Source organism: Musca autumnalis, unplaced genomic scaffold, assembly GCF_047663935.1.
Source record: "Musca autumnalis isolate F117 unplaced genomic scaffold, ASM4766393v1 scaffold_3, whole genome shotgun sequence".
Lineage (NCBI taxonomy): Eukaryota > Metazoa > Arthropoda > Insecta > Diptera > Muscidae > Musca > Musca autumnalis.
In genome coordinates this window covers 60,279,920-60,302,383 of record NW_027411866.1, presented here as the reverse complement: position 1 = coordinate 60,302,383, position 22,464 = coordinate 60,279,920, and the positions used below count along the sequence as shown (strand labels likewise).

General features: G+C 35.0%; 1 protein-coding gene across 1 annotated transcript in view; it reads left to right on the top strand.

The window, feature by feature from the left end:
• Nucleotides 1–8,007: 8,007 nt before the first annotated feature.
• The window catches only part of Cth (Cystathionine gamma-lyase), a 155,088-nt gene continuing 140,631 nt past the window's right edge, over nt 8,008–22,464 (top strand). Inside the window, exon 1 of the mRNA XM_073979051.1 lies at nt 8,008–8,292. Coding sequence (XP_073835152.1) covers nt 8,140–8,292 — 153 coding nt within the window. The 5' untranslated portion in view covers nt 8,008–8,139. The remainder of the gene's footprint in view (nt 8,293–22,464) is intronic.

Below are 22,464 nucleotides of genomic sequence, written 5' to 3'. Positions count from 1 at the left end.
AGTGTTGAAAGAGATGTAGGGTTAATCTCAGAGTACACTAGATTAAATAAACTTGTTTTAAATGCGAATAAAACTAAAGTCATAAGATTCAGACCTCATTCAAACAGAATGGAATCTTTATTTAGCATTGTTATAAATGGGAATACAATCGAAGAAGTGAGTACTGTAAATTACTTGGGAATAACGCTTCAAAGCAACTTGTCATGGGATACGCATATTTCAAATATAAAAAAGAAAATTTCGCCAGCTATCGGTATATTACACAAAATGAAATATCTATTGGATACGAACACCAAATTATGCATTTACCAAGCTTTAATTCAAAGCCATTTTGATTATTTATTGGCAATATATGGTTATAAAAATTCAACTAGCTTAAAAAACCTGCAATCAATGCAAAACCGTGCAATAAAAGCCATTTTTAAACTGCCTATCCGGTTTCCAACAGACGAATTATATTCAACCATTTGTAAATCAGTTTTGCCGATCTATACTCAATACAAATACAAGTTACTACTATATGTTTTCAAAGTTCTGCATTCAATTGGTTATCATACAATTTCATTTTCACAGAATCAATCTGCAATTGCAACCAGAAATCAACATGATTTGAGGGTAGTAAGGTGCAGGTTGGAGACGACAAAGCAGCGTATTGAATATATAGGAGCATTTGAATTTAACCATTTACCTCAATATATTAAATTCGAAAATCGCATTTCATATTTCAAAATTAATTTAAAAGCTTATTTGCAGAATTACTGAATATGTAAAAATTCTTAAATTAAAATGCTTTATTGTTAACTTTTCATTTATTTATAACAAGTTTGTTATTTAAATGATGTAAATGCCAGCTTGCCTCATCTATGCCAACTATGGCGCTGAGGCCTCAAAATATTGTTAAATATATTTTTGGTAAAAATAAAAATGAACTTAAAAAAAAAAAAAAAAAAAAAAAAAAACCAGAACGATACAATCAATGATTTGTCAATATATATAATATGAACAAGTAACAACTGCGTTAAGTTCGGCCCGGGCGAACTTGTTTTACCCTCCACCACGAGTTGTATTGAAATGAAACTGAACAATTAGTTTCTTTTTGTATATGAAGAAAAATAAATACCGAATTTCAGCAATTTCGGTAGAACAATATGGCTAATTTTCAAAATACCGAAGGGGAAGTGGGAAGGTTTATACTAACAACGAAAACTAAATACCAAATTTCAGCCACTTCGGAGGAATATTGAGGCCACAACGAATACCGAAAATCGGGATGTACCGTTCTATGGTGGCTATATCAAAACGTGGACCGATATATCCCATTTTCAATACCAACCATCCTGCAAGTAATAAAACATCTGTACCAAATATTTATATCTTTAAAATTGCGAGCTGTATCTTGATTTCAACAGACAGACGAACGGACATGGTTAAATCGGCATAGAATTTTATGGTGATCAATAATATATATACTTCTTAGGGTCTCCGACGAATATTTCGATGTGTTACAAACGGAATGACAAATTTAATTATACCCTCCATATGGTGGAGAGAAGAGAAAATTAATGGCAGGATCTTTGTGAACGAGCTGAAGGCAGTATTTGTAGACAAGCTGAAGGGAGTCTTTATAGACGAGGTGAAAGTGATCTTGACAATCAAGACAACCTACAATCTTTAAAGAAGACGACATATAGTTTATATAGACGACAAAAAACGGCATAAGACGAAATTTTTATCACAGGTAGATCTCGTCGCACTGATCACAAATGTAACATTTGTTGCATCTTCATCGATGAATTTTATATGAGCGTGGACCCCAAAAGATGCTATTCATTTTTAAATCCAAAGTATGCCATTTACACCAATGCTTTGACATGTCATTTTCATCAATGCTTTGGCATGTCATTTCCACCAATGCTTTGGCATGTCATTTTCACAAACCCTTTGAATTGACATTATCATTACGACGAGAATTTTAACAACGTTGGTTGTGATTTCAGTCTCCGACAACATCAAGCCTATTGTAAATAATTAATTTTATATATGTATTTTTTTTATTTATTTATTTATTTATTCGCTATCAATACAAAGAAAGCCTACAAGGCCAATTATACATGTATTGTGAGATTACAATTAAAATTTAGATTCCATGGCAGAAGGCCATTTAAAAAAATTAATTCAATAATGTTGATATACGGCCCCCCGGCCAAATGAATATTGGAAAAAATAAGAAAAAAGTAATAAAGAATCCTGCAGCGGCAATATATAATAATTGAATTGGAAGCAAGAAATTCAAATTAAATAGAAACACCATTTAAGAACGCTTTTAATTTCCTTTTAAAAGTATGGTCAGTGTAGCAAAACATTTTAAGCGAGTTAGGTAGATAATTCTAGACTCGATAAACACGCACTAGAAATTAATGATCAAGGACAGAAGTACGAGATATGGGAACGTCAATTTGCACATTACGAGTAGAATTTATAAAAGCGAACTCACCCACTAAAATTTCAGGTTGTTGTGATTTCATAATTTTATAGAAATGTAAGACTGTACGTAGATCTATGTAATCACGACAACTTAATCCAAGTAAATCAGAAGTTAGCTCAATTACTCAAACATGGTCATGTACTCTCAGTTGAAAAACATACCGGACAATCTTACGCACTATTTTCTCAACTAAGTCTATGTTATAGGACCAAGTCCCAGAATAAATTCCAAGACCGTAATTGATTAAGGGCATCAATAAAGAAAAAGCTAGATGTCTTCTTATGTTCCTTGGGGTATAAGGTTTTAAATTGTAAAGTCTTCTCAAAATAAGACAAATCTTTTTCGAAATTCCATTTATGTGGTCATTGAAATTTAGATCAACATCAACCAATATACCGAGACATTTTAGAGAATCAACAAATCAGACTGTCCACAGACCATTATGTTAGGGTATGAGGTATAATTTCGAGGATGAAAATACATTGCTTTAGGTTTTACCGGATTTATTTCTAACTTGCTTAGTGAGAATAGGTCAGAGACGAATAGGAGGTGGGTATTTATAGACTCCACAGAAGAATATGATTTGAATAATAAATATATATCATCCGCAAAAACGTAGGGCTGACAAATAGGGCTATTCATAGCAGAAACAACATCATTTATGTAGGAAAGAAACAGAATAGGTCCCAAAATAGATCCCTGCGGAACACCGGAAGTCACAAAACCCACACTCGAGTTTACACCTTTTATTGAGACATATCGACACCTCCAAATAATAGTATGCTAAGTCTAAAAAGTGAGTTTTGCAGGAGAAGCTCACAAAGTGTGGAAATTTTTTTGAACTTCAGTACTATGCTAAGTCAATATTTGTTTATAACTTCTGTTCGGATTGACCGATCATTACCAAAACTTGACAGAATTTAAGTCAAATGACGTTCGACACCTCCAAATAATAGTTTGCTATTATTTGAACTCGAACAGCGAGTTTTGCAGGACAAGCTCTAAAAGTTTGGAAATTTCGTTGACCTTCAGTACTATGTTAAGTAAACATTTGTTTATAACTTCTGTTCGGATTGTCCGATTATTACCAACATTTGACAGAATTTAAGTTAAAGGACGTTAAATATAAAAATGTAAAAAACTTGAAAACATGCTAAGTCGACTTAGCATACTATTGTTTGGAGGCGTCGATATTGTCTTCTATCTAAGGGGTAGGAATAAATCAATTTACATGCAGTTTTTGAGAAGTTGAAATGATCACGATTTTTTTTAACAAAATAACATGGCTAATGCGATCGAATGCCTTTGTAAGATCTAGAGAAACCAGCGTACAGCTAGTTTCTCTAGATCTTACAGAATCTGTAATAGCAAGTACAGCCGGTTATGATGTTTGCGAAAAGCAAACTGAAACGGACTGAAAAATGAGTGGCGTTGGTAATGCTCTAGTATTTGGTCTTTCATAATTTTCTCTACAATCTTGGACATGGACGGTAGTACCGAAATCGGTCTAAATGTATTAGCAGAATCACGATCATCCTTAGGGATTGGTACCACCCGAGCCAACTTCCAAGCAGAAGGAAATTTAGAAGTAATAAGAATCGTGTTGATCAAATGTAGCAAACAGAAGAGACAAATGGAAAAATCAGTTTAATGAATTTTATAGGAACCAAGTCACAGCCTAAAGCATTTGATTTTATAGAATTCAGAGCAATAGATACCTCATACTCTGATACAGAGCGAAATGAAAAAGTGTCAGAACGATCCACAACTTCATCAAAATTGAAGGAAATATCGTCAGCAGGCCCCATGTTGTCCAGGAAATCAATTGCAATATTTTCAACATCAGTTTCTTCACAAGCGGAATTTTCTTTGCTGGTACAGTCCAACTGCCGTAATTTAGACCACATCTGGGAACCACTCACATTGGAGAAAAGTCCACTTCCGTATTTAAACCTGGCTTTTTATACCCTCCACCATAGGATGGGGGTATATTAAGTTTGTCACTACGTTTGTAACTACTCGAAATAATCATTGTAGACCCCACAAAGTATATATATTCTTGATCAGCGTGCAATTCTACATCGATATAGCCATGTCCGTCCGTCTGTCCGTCTGTCCGTCTGTGGAAATCACTCTAGCGTCCGAACGGATTGACGTAGGTTGATGAAACTTTGGGAAAATATATTATATGTACGTAGGACTCTTGGTATTGAAAGCGGGCTATGTAGGTCCACGCTTTCGTATAGCCCCCATACAAAATGACGAGTGACGCGTCGTCGTTTTAAGGAATTTTTAAGATATTTGTCCCATTTTACCACCGAATTGGTTGTAATTTGGTACTTTGTGTCTCCAGAGGCCAAAAAACATTCCTACCAAAGTTGGGTTATATAGGTCCACGTTTTGGTATAGCCCCCACATAAGGCCCCTTATAAAGTACGCGTCATTTTAATATATTTTGAATGTATCTGACCCATTTGACCAAAGAATCGCTTGTAACTTTGTATTTGTGTTTCCAGAGCATAAGAAACATTTCTACCATAAAATTTTTATATAGGTCCACGTGTTGATATAACCCCCATAATACGATATCTCCCGATTTTCGATATTTTGAAGGTTTTAGCCTCATTATCACACCGAGATGGCTGAAATTTGGTATTTAGTCTTCTTTAGGCTTATAAAACTTTCCCCCAGAAATTTTTAGGTATAGGTCCACGCCATCATATAGCCCCCATAGAACGGTACCTTCCGGATTTCGGGTTTTTGAAGGTTGTGGTCACATTAATCCACCGAAATGGCTGAAATTTGTGGTGGAGGGTATAAAAAATTCGCCCCGGCCGAACTTAACGCTTTTCTTACTTGTCTTATTCTTGACTTTGTCTTATTTCTTAAGCGGGTATAATTCTTCCAGTTTTCTTCAGTAGGATTGCGAAGATAAGTACTGTAACTTCTATCTCTTAGCCTCCTGGCTTGAATTATTTCCGGAGAGTTAATCCAAGCATGATCATTAGAAACTCGATTACATCTAATTAAAGGAACTTGTGTGTGGACTAAGTTAATGACGTGATTTACTATAGATAATGTCCAATTTACATTAGCAACTTTTTCGTCATTTAGAGCTGATTCGTCATTTATTTGCTAAAACAGGCAACATTTTGCGTCATTTGCCATACAAAAATAAATGACGATAGCTGCGTCATTTATTCTAAACAACGCACGAAAACACCATACTATTATACGCAACCCTGCTTTTTCGTCATAAACTACCAAAAAATGCAACTGTTTTATGATGTCTTTGTTTGTTTGTGTGTGTTGTAGAAAAACAAAAATACTCAAACGATGACAAAAGTGAAAATAAATGGTTAAAAAACTTGCAAAAATTATGTTTTTTTGTTTTTGGAATTAATATAAGTTATTTGATACATGGTATAAGTAAAGAGGTAGATTTAAATGAAAAAAATCTATAGAACACTTGTTTTTCTTGAATTCCTAAAACTTCAAAATAAAAGCAACAATTGGTTTTGTTTACAATGCATTTTTGAGCATTTTATAAAAAACGCGAAAAATGAATGAAGAGTTAAGTTTTCTCCACATAATCGAGTTGTGAATATGATAAACTGATTGTTTCAATGCAAATCTCACGAATTTCCTCCATACAAATGGTCTAAAAACAAATTTAAAAATTGTTGAATTCGATTGTTTTTAAAATTGTTTGGCATATTATTCAAACACCACACACACATACACAGTTTGTTTATATTGTTTTGAAGTTTTAGGCATACTCGAATGAAAAAATTTAAATTGACATAAAGCTTTGGCTAACCTTTCTTATTAAACCATGATTTGATACACATTTGTGTTGCGAAATTCCTATTTTTCAGAATAAATATATTGTGTGCGTGTGTTTGTGTTATTGTATAAGTGTGTATGTGCGATTGTGTGTGTAAGCAAATGACGCAGAAAAACAGATGTAAATACACTTCGTTTGATTCTAGGATTTCGTAAAACGAAATCATTTAATGTGCATATGTAAATTGGACTTAAGTGGTGATCAACATCGTTGGTATCAAATATAGAAAGCAACTCAGTATCTTCAATGAGATGTATAAAGTTTTCAATTCTAAATCTATTGTAGTCTTTAAACTCAATCCAATTTTGTCTCGACTGGTATGAAAATTCAACAGACAAGAATATGAAGCTGTGATAAGAGGAAAAGAACGGATATTGCAATTGACAATGGTGAGCACTAAAAGACGGTTCAGAGATTAAAAAATAATCCAGTAATGAGCTGTTTCCCGTACGAAGGCATAAATGAGTTGGGAGAGAATTATGCAAACAGTGAAGACCACACCTATCAGTAACAGTACGAAAATTATATGACTTGGCCAGTTCAAATAGGTTGTAATTGATGTCACCCATGACAACAATATTAGAGTAACGATCAAATATGTCCATATGTAGATCTTCGAAAACATCAATTGAACCAGTTGGTAGATACACTACACCTACAATGAACGAAGTATTATTTCCAAATATCTCAATAAATAACGATTCGCAAGTACCATACCGAGTTCCCCTGAAAACCACCTTATACTTTAAATGCTTTGCAATGTATAAACAGACACCGCCACCTCTACGAGAAGGACGATCATTTCTAACCAGATTATAATTGGGAGTTGATAGAGAACTAGAGAACATGTGTGGTTTAAACCATGTTTCAGAAATTCCAATTATGTCTAGGCCGGAATCATAAGCCCCCGGCACATACGGTCCGTTGTGCGTTTCGTTACAACAACCACATGAAAACTTCAAGAACAAACTTGGCATCACTTACACATTTTTCATGTGGTTGTTGTTTTCAACGCGCAACGCGTCGCACAACGGATCGTATGTGCCGGGGCCTTTACCGATCTTTGGTTAAAGCACACTGTTCAGTATTGACGTGATTTCAGACTTTGGTTAAATTATTATCTTACAATTATTCCAAAATGAAAATTGTATATTTGAATTAATATGTGAACAATCATTTCATAGCAGGCTTTTTTGAACATTTTTGAGTTTGTTGCCACGACACATTGCAAGACATGGTCATACATCGCGTCGTGCATGACAATTTCGGTAATTTCGTCAACGAATCGAATCATTTTCTATTGGGTTAGTTTGAAATTGACAAATAAGAAACATTTTTAAACATATGTTTGTTTCTATTAGTTTGGTCACTAGACCCATGGTACAATAAAGTAGGTTATTATATGGTCTGTTCCTTTACTTTTAAAAATGGTAAAACCGGCAATAGTAGTAAAAGTTGTAAATTGATCCCATATTAATTGTATGGTGCCTGAAGTAAAGGAACACTTTTCGAGTAAAAATGGTAAAACTTGAAGATTCTTGCACGTAAAGGAACATAGCTATAATCACACGAAAAAAGTGGCCACAAGTAGTAAAGCGCGAAAAAAGTGGAATAATTCCCACTTTATTGGCACGTTGCTCAGGGATATCAATTCACTTTGCGCACCGTTAAAAACAGTGAAGAGGAAGCATGATCAGCATGGCTAATTTAGTTCAATAGTAAATATCTTACGTACGAGGCCAAGGAGTGTAAGAGCTCTTAATTTTCACAAAAAAAAAAAAAAATAAATTAATATCTTACGTACGAAATGGCCGAGTTGGGATTTAGAAAACAACCTAAAGGTTTTGCTTCGAAAGCAATTCACGTAGGTCAAGATCCTGAAAAATGGAATAGTTTATGTGTTATTCCTCCAATTTGTATGAGTACAACATATAAGCAAGATGCTCCGGGCCAACATAGGGTATGTAAAAATAAAACATTTCTAAATTGAATAATAATGAGTCTTTCAAATGGTGATTAAAAAAAAATGACAGATTTCTTTTAAAGTAAAGGACATTTTGAAGTGAACATGAACATAATTGGATATATAAAAGGATTATTTTCTGTGGCATGTGATCATCGTCACCCCTGATCATAAATATACAGTCAACCAAAAAAGTCTACATACACCCTATAAATCTCGAGTTTTAAGGGTAAGGAAACATTTTTATGAAAATCCAAGTACATAGATCTATTTCATATCCCTAATGAACAATATTACATACAACAAAAATATATTCCATAATACAAAAAACGGTAAATTCTATAAACATTAAAAAATTAATAGAGAAAAAGTGTACATACACCCAATGAAATATTAAGATTACCGTAAAATTTATGGAATAAGCAATACAAATTTTGCATTTTATTGCTTAATCGAATGTCTCTGGTTGTCTATGATATATTTTTGACAAAATAGGAACATATTTGTGCTTTAATTGACGTTATTTAAGGTCAGACTTCGCGTATAGCTCGTTAAGGCGGACCCTTGCAGATTTCTTCGAGTTTTTCAGTCTGATAGTTTATGAAACCCCAGGAAATACAGTGGGACTAATTATTTTGAGATCCTAGAGCACTTTGAAGTTGTTCTTTTGGATAATTTATGCTACTGAGCTTCGCTAAATATGCGAATCCCTGAGTTTTTTTATAAATTTTATAGTTTTCACAGCATTCCTAGGGTCAAATTACAAGCAAGAACCTTGGAATTACTTTGTAACACATTTTTGGACCTTAACTCAATCAGAAATGTACAACATTATTCTCCAAACCTGCTCCTAAAGTTTCCAAAGCATAAAAATAAAAGCACCACCAAAGAATGCATGCAATTTGTATGAAATTTACACTGTTAACTAGTATGCCCTCGTATTATGACCGTTAGGGTCACTTGAAGCGCAACAAATGTCGGATACTTTTACATTGCTGATTCAAGGCATGCTCGAGGATTGTACCAGACCTTATTACAAGGTAATTCGAAGGCTTCTGCATGTAATTTGCTCCTTGGAATGTAGTGAAATCTTTAAAAAACTCAGGAATTCACATATTTATCGAAGCTCAGGAGCATATATTATGCATAAGAACAACTTCAAAGCGCTTTAGGGTCTCAAAATAATTAGTCCCACTGTATTTCCTAGGGTTTCATAAACTACCAGTCTGAAAAACTCAAAGAAATCTGCAAGGGTCCGCCTTAACGAGCTATACGCGAAGTCTGGCATTAAATAACGGCAATTAATCCACAAATATGTTCCTATTTTGTCTAAAATATATCATAGACAACCCGAGACATTCGATAAAACAATAAAATGTAAAATTTGTATTGCTTATTCCATAAATTTTACGGTAATCTTAATATTTCATTGGGTGTATGTAGACTTTTTCCCTATTAATTTTTTTGTTTTTATAGAATTTACCGTTATTCGTATTATGGAATATATTTTTGTTGTATGTAATATTGTTTATTAGGGATATGAGATAAAACTATGTACTTGGATTTTCATAAAAATGATCCCTTACCTATAAAACCCGAGATTTATAGGGTGTATGTAGACTTTTTTGGTTGACTGTATGTATATAACATCAACCAAATTTCATTAGGCAGGCATTAATAAAAGCATTATTTTAAAAATCCATCAAATTTCCTTTACGTGTTTTTCAAAATCGTAAGTTTCTTTTAATATCCGGGCTTCGGCCGGGATTTTGACACTTTCTCCTATGGGCATGTGCAAATCTCGGGAACAGGAACACAATTTTCTTTTAATTTATAATTTTTCTCTATGTTGCCGGCCGTTCAACAAGGTCCATATCTCGGGAAATATACATTTCCCCAGAAAGTGTTATTCGTCGTTGGAACCATGGTATAATAAGAAAGGTATGGCAGAGCTCACGGCTGATTACAATTTTTTTCGTGTGGTGACCGACTTGTGTCAAACCCATTTGATATGTTTTGATTTTAATGTTCAAATTATGACAAATTTCAAATACAGAATTTTAATTTTCATAAAACGAAAAGAATTTTTATCGTAATGAAAAATAAAAACAACATCCATTATAATTAAAAAAATGAGAAGTTGCCACTGATGCTGTAATGTATGCGGATGATTGTACGATCTTAGCTTCGGGTCCTGACATATGTATGTATGTGATAGTTTAAATGTCTACATAGATCAGCGCAGTACTTTCATCTAAAAATATCCTCCACTAAATCCACCGCCACTCTGCTCAGCACATAGACGGCTGAAATGGGCCTCCCAAGAACATATTGGTCAATGATTCCGACCACTAACTCCCCAATATATTGGGTTTAAATTTCCATAGCATGTTTAAGTCGTCCATGCATGCCACAGATCAGAAGCAGGAACAAGGTCCTCAAGTTGCTGGCCGGCAGAAAAAGAAGCCTTGTAACCTCTTACAAAGCAATAGGGCGATCTGTGGTTAGCTATGCAGCATGGTATGTACATGCTAGCGCTACGCAGTAGAAGAATATTCGAACGTGCCAAAATGCCGCCTTAAGAACTGCAACGGGGTGACTCCTCATGACACCATTGGACCATCTTCATGAGACGAAAATTTTACCCTTGCATCAGCACAACAAAATGTGGATGCAGTACCTGATTGGGTGTTATGCCTTGAGCATCATTACCACCATCTAGTGGACAGGCTTCAATAGCACAGGCACGTCAGGAGAAATCTTCATGATGTCGAGAGAGGGGTATAAACGAGAACCTCTTTATCGACGAGCCTATCAGGCAGACTTGAATAGCATTCATACTGATGCAGTTGCGCAAGCTGTACAATGGTACAGTGTGTATTCCGTATTCGGAAGCCACTACCACCCATCCATTACAGCAATAGAACGCCAACTGTCAAGATAAAACTAGTGGCTAGAGCGTACGATACAGCCGCCTCAATTCGTTTGGGCCCGAATTGATGCCACGATACTCAACACATGCCCGGCATGAGAATTGGGACCACACAACACGCTGCATTTGTTTAGCTCACTCACCACTGTTGCATGTTGCAGAAATTTTGAGTCTGGATACAAAGGAACCAGCACCAGATAACTTAAATGTACATATTTGCGTTGCTACAACAACAACATCTGTAGCAGCAACGGTTGGAACAACTTTACTTTACGCTGAAACCTCGGATTTTTCCGAAAAATAATTCATTCGATAGATATTGTCTTCCTGATTACGGGAATATATATTTTTTGGCTGGGAAGTACCCGATTATGATTATCCGGTTATTTGATCCGTAAGTTTGAATAATAAACCAACCCTAGAATCGGTTAGTATGAACCGATTTACTTGATATCTGTATCATATGAAAGCTTATAGAAATGTCTATCGAATGGTATACGGGTTCATACCAGTCATATAACTGGTTTGACAGAAATATGCAAAAAACAGTTTTTAAAATAAAAATTTTAAATCATTAAAAATAACCAAGTTTTTCCTATATTTTAAATGTTATGAAAATGTTATTATTGATTCATATCTTAATTTTGAAGATCATATTGACCACCTTGGTAATAAGGTATGTCTCATTTTAAGAAGGCTGTATTGCTTAAGGGTATATACTCCGAGACATGTGAGATGCCATTTAGCTCAGTCCCTATTAATGTCCCTTATGAATTATGGAATTGAAATTTATTCTGGAACATGGTCATTTTGTATTGATAGAATAGAAAGAATTTTCAGAAAAGTTATACGCTATGTGTTTGGTATTAAATTGCACGAGCATACCCGTGTATTGCAATGTGCATATACTTTTCTGGGGTGTTCATTTCGTGATTATATTAACCTCCGCTTGGTTCTACAATTCTATAAAATTATGAAAACGTCTTCTCCTGCAGTTCATGTTAATGAATTTTCATTCATCAACTCGACCCGCAATATTCAAATCGATATACATATTCGGTTATCTATGAAAAATCATTCTTTGTTCGAGTTTATCGTTTTTGGAATTTTTTGCCTACCCCTCTTAAATTATTTTCGTACTCATATAACTCGTTCAGAGACAAACTCTTAGGTTACATTAATGGTCGTTTGATCCCAATAAATTGATAAGAAGTTTTTTCACATTTTGAGCTAGCTAGCTGCCATAGGACCATCATATTGTCTTTTATTTTTTAGCAATGTTCATCTGGCTGGGGAGCCTAATTTATAAAATGAGTTTATATAAATTCTTATGAAATATATGGATTGTTTAGTTATTTAATTACAACTTTAGCATAGAATTTTCTGTACAATGCATTATTAATTGGCCTTATAAGGTTTCCTATGTATTGATATTTATAATAAAATGAAAATGAAATGAAATGACTGCTCCATTTCAATTTAATTCGTTTTAAAATTAAAAAAAAAATGTTGACCCTTGGATCCATATCCTTGCTTCTCCCGTACGACCTGCCACTCCCCCGCAGAAGTACGTAGGACTGATATCAGTTTCACAATTTTATTCACTTTTAATCTTCCCAAACAAATACAAATGATTTGAACCATACAAAAAAATATATTTTACAAAATATTGAAGATTTTTGCATCGGATTTGGTTCAGTTGCATATGTTTAGACCATTAAATTTTAAGGTGTGTTAGGTATTTTCATATTTTTTAAAAATTTTTGTTGTATAACGTGCCAAAACTTTTTATATTCTTATATTTAAGACAATGAACTATAAATAATTGCAAAAAACTTAATTAATTTTATATTCAAAAAAAAAAAAAAAAAAAAAATATATATATATATATATATATATATATATATATATATATATATATATATATATATTAAATAAAAATTCCTAAAACGTGCATTTTTGTTGCAAATGTATTGGCCACCACTGTACTCTCAAAATAGAAATTTTTGTGCATAAATTTTTCAAAAAAAAAAAACTATTTTTTTTTTTGTTTAAAATTTACATTCGATTTCCGTGGAAACCTGCGTAAATTTAGTTTTTTTTGCATTGTCAATCTAATAAGTTTGTGTCCAAATCCATCCAGTAGATCGGCGGATATGATAACCCTACGAAAATCTGCAAAAACAGTTTTGGAAAATTTTGCGTAGTAAAAAGCGTTTTCGATGTGTCATTCCTAAGCAAGGAAATAGAGCTATATGTCATCTTAAATTTTGAGAAAACAGATATTTAAAAACTATTGCGAATCCGGAGATATAATAGGTTTTTTCTAAAAACTTTGTACGATGCTACATTCACGGTTCTAAATGGATCGCACTGATACGACATAGAATGAAGTATTTTTTAATGTTGATCATTGAAATCAGATGCAAATAAAATGTAAATGTACTTCGTGGCAATTATGGCCGTTTTAATGTTTTTTGGACCCTAAAAAGCAACTGACGCTACATCGTGGTCGCCAAATAGAATTTCACGAAGTGTATATGAAATAAAAGTCATTGTCTTTTACCCATCTTAGTTGATTTATTTAAGGGAACTAACCCGATCCAATTTTGGTCCACGGGGGGTTTGAAAAACAAACCCCCAGTGTCTCTGAGATATGTGGAGACAGAAACACCTTCAGTTTCCCTCGGGCGTTGCTGACCCCGCATTATGCTACGTTTCAAGCGCGGTTAGACCGAACATCAGGCATATTAGAATGTTATTTTAGTGGGTGGACGAAGGCTAAGCTTGAAAACTAGCATTTATACCAACATTGTTGACATGACACACTCTTATTTTGACACACTCGGTACCCATCAATATCTCGTGGGAGATTTACTGATCGCATTATTTTTTGCTACTATTGTTGAGTTATTGAATAATTAGTGATATTTTCAAAATGGGTGAATATGAGGTCGCGTTTACATGGTATGTAAATTTTGACACGTTTACAAGTGAATAAATACTATATCTTCTTTGGAATTTTATTTATAAAGAATTGCTTGAGTGTTTTATGTATAAACATTTAGTTATTTATTTTTTTGTTTTGTTGTTGTGACACCTTAAAGTTTGGTGTCCTATATGTAGGACATTGGGCATATTGGGATGATTCTCTAAAAATAACTGAAATGCTTACTTGGAGTAATTTTTCATGGTGGATACGTTCATCTGCGTCTTGGTAATGCTCGAAATTGACAGAGTGGATCGTTCTGATCAGAAATATATTTCAGAAGGATAATAGAGGAACTATAAATCAACTGTGTTTTAAAATAAGTATCGCTATAAGTAGCGCTATAATCTATGAGGCCAATTCCTCGGGAATGGGTAATTTTCAGGAAATTTTTACAGCACTCTGTCATCAAAGGAGCCTGTCATAAAAAAACCTTTACTAGATGCTGAACATGTGGCATAGGGTTACATGTAAAATGTTTTGTGTCGTATCATAGGTCATGTGCCCGATTGTAAATATTGTACGAGGATGGTGAACTTTATCATAGTTTAAGTTAATTTAGACACTCAACACGGTGTGCCTTAACCAAATTTAAATGGAAGGTGCTTACACCTGGGAAGTTTTTGCAGATTCTGAAACTACAATGCTCATAGATGAGAAATATCAAGAAACAAAAAATCGCCGGAGGGATTTTCAAATAAATCGCGATTTAAGTTCACATTTGTAGGGGTTCTTTAGGTTTCCACGATTCTGCTTGGAAACCGCGAGTCCTATGTAAATGAGCCTAAAGAAAATGTTGTAGCTGTGAAAATTCTCCACAAGATTAACCTTCATCATATTTTCGTAGGTTTTACCGTTTTTGAGTTATAGAAGTTCAAATTGAGACAATGCACTGACTGTATCGCCCCTTTATAAAACAGTATCATGAAGGGTGCGCCTTAACTAACTTTTAATGAAAAACGCTTACACAGGGGCCTTTTTTGTGATGAGAAAAAATCCTAAAACTAGAAAAAAATTTTGTAGGGATTTTTAAATAAATCGCGGTCAAAATTCACATTTGTAGGTGTTTTTATGTTTTCACGATTTTTCTTGGAAACCGCAAGTCCTATCGGAATGGGACTAAAGAAGATGTTGTAGCTGTGAAAATTCTCTACAAGACTGACCTTTATGTGTTTTCGTAGGTTTTTCCATTTTTGAGATACAGAGGTTCAGTCCAAATTTTTAGGTTTTTATCTTAAGTCTTCAAGATTTTGCTTAAAAACCGCAAGTGATGTCAAAATGGGACTAAAGATAATTTTGTAGCTGTGAAAATTCTCTACAAGATTGGCTGATTTATTTTTTCTTAGATGGTACCATTTTTGAGATATATACGTTTAAGATGGGAAATTGCAATTATAACTGTTATGTTCTTACGGAGGTGGTCGATTGAATGAAAGACGATGTTTAAACATAACAATCAATTCATTTATTGAATAAAACTTTAATTTGTTTTATGAGTTGAAATAAAGTATTAATTATGAAGAACAATGAAATATGACGAAATATGTACAGATGAGATGTCTATTAATTGGTGGTTGCAAAGTAACTAACTGACTGTGTACTGACAATGAGTAGAGAGAGATAATAACTTAAAACTACTGATGCATGCAACACTGCTATGATGCTGCCAGATTGTTGCATTTTATGTGGTAGTACTAGGATTACCCTAATAATAACATTGTTTTATAAGGAGACTTGTCCCAATTTGAATTGTCCCAATTTGAACTTCTATATCTCAAAAACGGTTAATCCTACGAAAATGTCATAAAGGTCAATCTTCTGGAGAATTTCAACAGCTAAAATATTTTCTTTAGCCCCATTTACAAACGACTCGCGGTTTCCAAGCAAAATCGTGAAAAATAAAGAACCCCTAAAAATGTGAACTTAAATCGCGATTTATTTGAAAATCCCTTCGGCGATTTTTTTGTTTCTTGATATTTCTCATCTATGAGCATTGTAGTTTCAGAATCTGCAAAAACTTCCCAGGTGTAAGCACATTCCATTTAAAATTAGTTAAGGCGCACCGTGTCAATTTACTTATTTCCCTGAAGAAGCAATTTAATGTATTGCAAAAAATAAATAACAGCAACAACAAATTTGCATCAAGCTTAAATAAACTTGCCTTTTTATTATAAAGTATAAAGGTCGAACGCAGAAGCTTGAAATTTTGCCAGAGCATGTATTTTAACTTTATGTATCAGATCCCATCAGAAAACTAATTTCGATTTGCGTGTGGGTTTCGTCTTCGGGCATTTTTGGTGACGATATGTATGTATTTCGCATGCCGATTTAGTTCTGCTTAAAAATACCATTAAATCAAACTCTGTTGGACACGATTCATTTCCTATAAAATTTATAAAAATTCTATTTGCAATAATTTGCTTTTCGTTACAATCATAATACTACATCGGCCTTATTTGCACTGTCAGACTCTTAGAAAACAGTTAAGCAATAATGTAAAATCCATAATGGTGTCATTGGATCTACGAAAGTTTTTGATCGCATAAGCCACCACATTCTGTTAACTAAGCATTGTGATAAATTTAACTACTCTAAAACAGTTTGCAAATTAGTTTCTTCCTATCTGTTTGATCGATGTCAATATGTAGCTGCTAACGGTTTCTGCTCGAATATTGGTTATGTGTCCTCGGTTTACCACAAAACTGAGACTTTCCTATCATATATATCTATATATATAAAGATGTCATACCTAAAACCCCATTTTTGCCAGCCTTTTGTCTTCGCAGATGATATATTTCCGGGTCTAACCCGGTTTTTGAATCTGGACTTTCGGGTCAAATAACCGGATAAGTGATCCGCTCCACATAAAAATTATACATTTTCGTAATCAGCGCAATAAACCCTACTTGTGGCATAATAGTTTCTGGAAAAATCAAAGACTACATTGATCACTACTGCTGTTTAATTTTAAAATAGTGAGGGTTACGCCTTTTTGTGTTTTATGAAAATTACAGTATGTTGTTACGTCTTTTGGCATTTCTTGTATAGGATCGTGATTTTTAAACGTAGATGCTTGAAATTTTGCCAGAGCATGTATTTTAGCTTTATGTATCTGATTCCATCAAAAACCGAATTTCGATTTTCATGTAGGTTACGTCTTCCGGCATTTATGGTAACGATGTATACTTGTATGTGTATCTCATTTTTCACAGTTCGCTCTTTTTATGGTAAAAGTACCATTAAAAGTAGTAAAAGAGCTAAGCGATCTAAATAGCTTCGCTCTGTGGTGTGATTTTAATAACATGGATTTAAACCTAAAAAATGTAAACATATGTGCTTTACCCGGAATTATCCAATTTCAGGTTATTATAACATTAATGGGACAGATTTGATGTCCGTAGTATCGTTTATCGATCTCGGCATTTTAATGGATCCAAAATTAGATTTTAATAATCACATTATATCAATGGTGAATAAAGCAAATGGTGTATTAGGTTTTATAAAACGATGGGCTAAGGAATTTTCAGACCCATAAGCAATTATTTGTTTCTCTTGTTAGGCCCATATTAGAGTATGGGTCAGTAATATGGGATCCTTACTATGGAATTTATGCCGATAAAATAGAATCTGTTCAAAAACAGTTGTTACTCTTTGCCTTGAGAAGTTTTCATTGGAATAGTGACTTTGACCTTCCTCCATACCCTAGCAGACTAAAATTAATACGATTACCCACATTAAAAAGCAGACGCATAATGATGAACACTATTTTTGTACTTAAAATTTTAAATGGCGATATACCTTCAGACATCCTTATTTCTTCTATTAGATTAAATGTTCCTATTAGATGTAGTAGAAATTATCAAATATTGTATAATGATTTTCATCGCACTAATTATTTGTCATGTGAACCTGTAAGTAGAATGTGCAGTGATCTCAATTTGTTGTATAGTAACATAGACTTTGGCATGAACATTGACATCATTAAGTCTAGACTAATTTCTTTCTTGAACCCATAAGTTCTTAATCTTAGTAATTATATAAACTAACCGGTTGTTGGAAATATATAATCTGTAGCTGGTATTCAATGATCACTTAGCATCCACCATTATCCGGATTTTGGTGTGTACGCGATCCCTACGTTCAAAGGGAGGTCGCCCCCTCGGTTCGGTAGGGGTGGGAATGAGTGGCGTTGGGAACGATCGATAAAAAAGTACGAGAATACACATTTAATTTATACCCAAACATTTAAATATTGTTTTTTTTTTTTTTGTAATTTGCGTTTTATTTTATATTAAAAAGACTTGTGGCCAAAGCATAAAAAGGATTCAGTAAATAAAACATTTCATTAACCACAGTTAGGCCATCATGTATGAGCAATCCCACGGCAGCGGGTTCTCTGTACCGGATTGACCCGGGACCACACAACATCAGCGTTCCGACCAGCGGCTGCCACCTCAGTGTACATGTGTTCGTATTTGTTTCGTTTTTCTGTGCTGGGAGCGGCATATCCCGTAATGTCTGCTCCGGATTCTTTTAGTCCGTGCCGGGACGGAGGAAAACCCAGGACCAGTATATTTGTGCTCGGTTTGTCACATCCGCATCTTTACCCATATCCAATCTTCGGTGAGATGCAATAGATGTCAGAAGTGGGTGCATTTAAGGGATTGCTCTGGATTGCCAGAGCATGTATTTTAACTTTATGTATCAGATCCCATCAAAAAACTAATTTCGATTTGCGTGTGGGTTTCGTCTTCGGGCATTTTTGGTGACGATATGTATGTATTTCGTATGCCGATTTAGTTCTGCTTAAAAATACCATTAAATCAAACTCTGTTGGACACGATTCATTTCCTATAAAATTTATAAAAATTCTATTTGCAATGTAAATGTAGTTTTTATTGGAGTAGTTCAAATTCTTACTTTGCATTTAATGATCTGAAGTTTCATAAAAAATAATGAATTTTCATAAAATATTTGTTTTTGAAATTCTCATTAATCAAAAAATAAAAAATTTAATATTATTTATGCATATTTACATTGCTCTTATTATAAATGCTGTATTTCTTTTGGAGTAGTTTATTATTCTTTCCATTCTTGGAGTATCAAAATTCAATTAATCAAAATGTTTTTTATTTACATTTTTTATTTATTTTATAATTACTGCCCCCTTTTTTATACATAGTAATTATTTTTTGAGTAGTTCTAACATCCCTCCCTTGTTATATTTAAGCTATTTTATATAATATTAAATTGAACATTATACTGTAGTATACAGCCTTAAGGTCGAAAGATTGGGCATATGAAAATTGAAATAAATAAATAAAAATAAAAAAAAAAAAATAAAAATGAAAGTTTTTGATCGCATAAGCCACCACATTCTGTTAACTAAGCATTGTGATAAATTTAACTACTCTAAAACAGTTTGCAAATTAGTTTCTTCCTATCTGTTTGATCGATGTCAATATGTAGCTGCTAACGGTTTCTGCTCGAATATTGGTTATGTGTCCTCGGTGTACCACAAAACTGAGACTTTCCTATCATATATATCTATATATATAAAGATGTCATACCTAAAACCCCATTTTTGCCAGCCTTTTGTCTTCGCAGATGATATATTTCCGGGTCTAACCCGGTTTTTGAATCTGGACTTTCGAGTCAAATAACCGGATAAGTGATCCGCTCCACATAAAAATTATACATTTTCGTAATCAGCGCAATAAACCCTACTTGTGGCATAATAGTTTCTGGAAAAAATCAAAGACTACATTGATCACTACTGCTGTTTAATTTTAAGATAGTGAGGGTTACGCCGGGTGACGTAGGGGATGGAAGATACCAAGGAACGGTCCTGACCGGTTTTAACATGGCAAAGCCCAGGATTTATCTTGGTCCCTCTTTCATCCCAAGTGGACACTGACCTCCCCGTGGTGTCACCTGGGGAACTGCCTTTAACACCCGTTAAAGGTAGTGAGCTAACATGTGCCGCGCGTTCACCCATAAGAACGTTAAAAACTTGGGTTTGGGCGTCGGGTTAGTAACCCTCCCCTAGAAAAAACAGCCTACTATGAAAAAACGAAAGAAAAGAAAAACAAACCCCTCTAAAGTTGACGAACCCCGCAAACGTTTTAAGGACCATGATCTGCGAATCTGCACCTGGAATGTTCGCACTCTTTATAGAGAAGGTGCAGTCTTCGCATTGGCAGACGTACTTGAAAAGTACAAGACCGATATTACTGCCATACAGGAAATACGATGGATTGGGAAAGGCGTCACAACAACACCTAAAGGTGACGCACTGTATTATAGCTGCCATGACGTAAAGCATGAGTTTGGTTGTGGATTCGTAGTTAGTCGGAGACTAAAACATCTTGTATCCAGCTTCACTCCAGTGAATGAAAGACTTGCTGCTATTCGAATAAAAGCTAAATTCTTCAACATCAGCTTTATTTGCGCTCATGCTCCCACTGAAGAAAAGGACGAACAGACCAAAGATATATTTTACGAGCGCTTAGATGAAACATATGACCGTTGCCCTGCCCATGACATTAAAATCATTCTAGGCGATTTTAATGCCAAAATTGGAAAGGAGAATATCTTTGGCCCAACAGTCGGGAAATTCAGTCTCCACAGTGAAACATCTGACAATGGTATGAGACTGATAGACTTTGCAGCTGCAAAAAACATGGTAGTTAGCAGTACCAGATTTAATCATCTCGATATTCATAAGGGCACCTGGCTGTCTCCAGATCAGAAAACAAGAAACCAAATTGATCATGTTGTGATAGATGGAAGACATTCATCGAGCGTGTTGGATGTACGATCGTTCCGAGGCGCAAACATTGATTCGGACCACTACCTTGTTGCAGCAAAGGTACGCACCCGCTTAAACGTAGCAAACAAAGTACGAACAGACACAACACGAAAGTTAGACATCGGTAAGCTGCAATCACAACAGATAGCCACAGCATATTCCACTCAACTAGCCCAATTGCTTAATCAAAGCCCTCCTCATCCCGATAACATATCAGCGCAATGGCAAAGCATTGCCCACTCCATGCAAACAGCCGCAAAATCCATACTTGGATACCAGAGACCTCCACCAAGGAATCCATGGTATGATGAGGAGTGTCGTGCTGCCACCGAAGAGAAAAATGCGGCATATAAGGCTACTTTACAATCCGTAGCAACGCGTAGCGCACGAGAGAGATACAGGGAGAAAAGGAGAGAGGAAAAACGTCTTTTCCGCAGGAAAAAGAGAGAGATGGAAAAGCGGGAGTGTGAAAAAATCGAGATGTACAGGAGCCAGAATGAAGTCCGAAAATTCTACCAAAGAGTCAAGCATCAAACTGATGGCTTTGGTACAGGCACATCCTCCTGTAGAGACCAGCAAGGTAATTTGGTAACTGATACAGATAGTGTACTCAGGATATGGAAAGAACATTTTTCAAATCTGTTGGTATCCAATAGCAGCGAAGACGACGAAGATACCACAGTCCCAATCCCAGAAGATGGTATTGAATGTATACCGCCCAGCCAAGATGAGGTAAAGACAGCAATAAATCGGCTGAAGAATAATAAGGCAGCAGGGGCCGATGGCTTACCAGCCGAGCTATTCAAAACCGGAGGCGACACGCTGATAAGGTGTATTCATCAGCTAGTTAGCACCATCTGGCAGGAAGAACGAGTACCCGACGATTGGAACCTGAGTATCCTGTGCCCCGTCCACAAGAAGGGAGATAAGACTGTATGCTCTAACTATAGGGGCATAAGTCTACTCCCTATTGCCTACAAGATCGTGTCAGGGATATTGTGCGAACGACTAAAGCCAATGGTCAACGAGATTATTGGACCATACCAATGCGGCTTTAGACCTGGCAAGTCCACCATTGACCAGATATTTACCCTGCGGCAAATCCTGGAGAAGACCCAAGAGATGCAGATCGACACCTACCACCTTTTTGTCGATTATAAAGCAGCCTTCGACAGTCCGCTGCGCTCAAAGGTATTCCAAGCCATGTCTGAATTTGGTATTCCCGCAAAGCTCATCCGACTTTGTAAAATGACTTTAACTGACACGAGGTCCTCAGTTAAAATAGGAAAGAACCTCTCCGAAGAGTTTGGTACCAAAAGAGGTTTCAGACAAGGAGACAGCCTTTCGTGTGACCTCTTCAACATCCTGCTAGAAAAGGTTATACGAGAGGCAAACGTCAAAAGAAGTGGCACAATCTACACCAATAGTCACATGTTA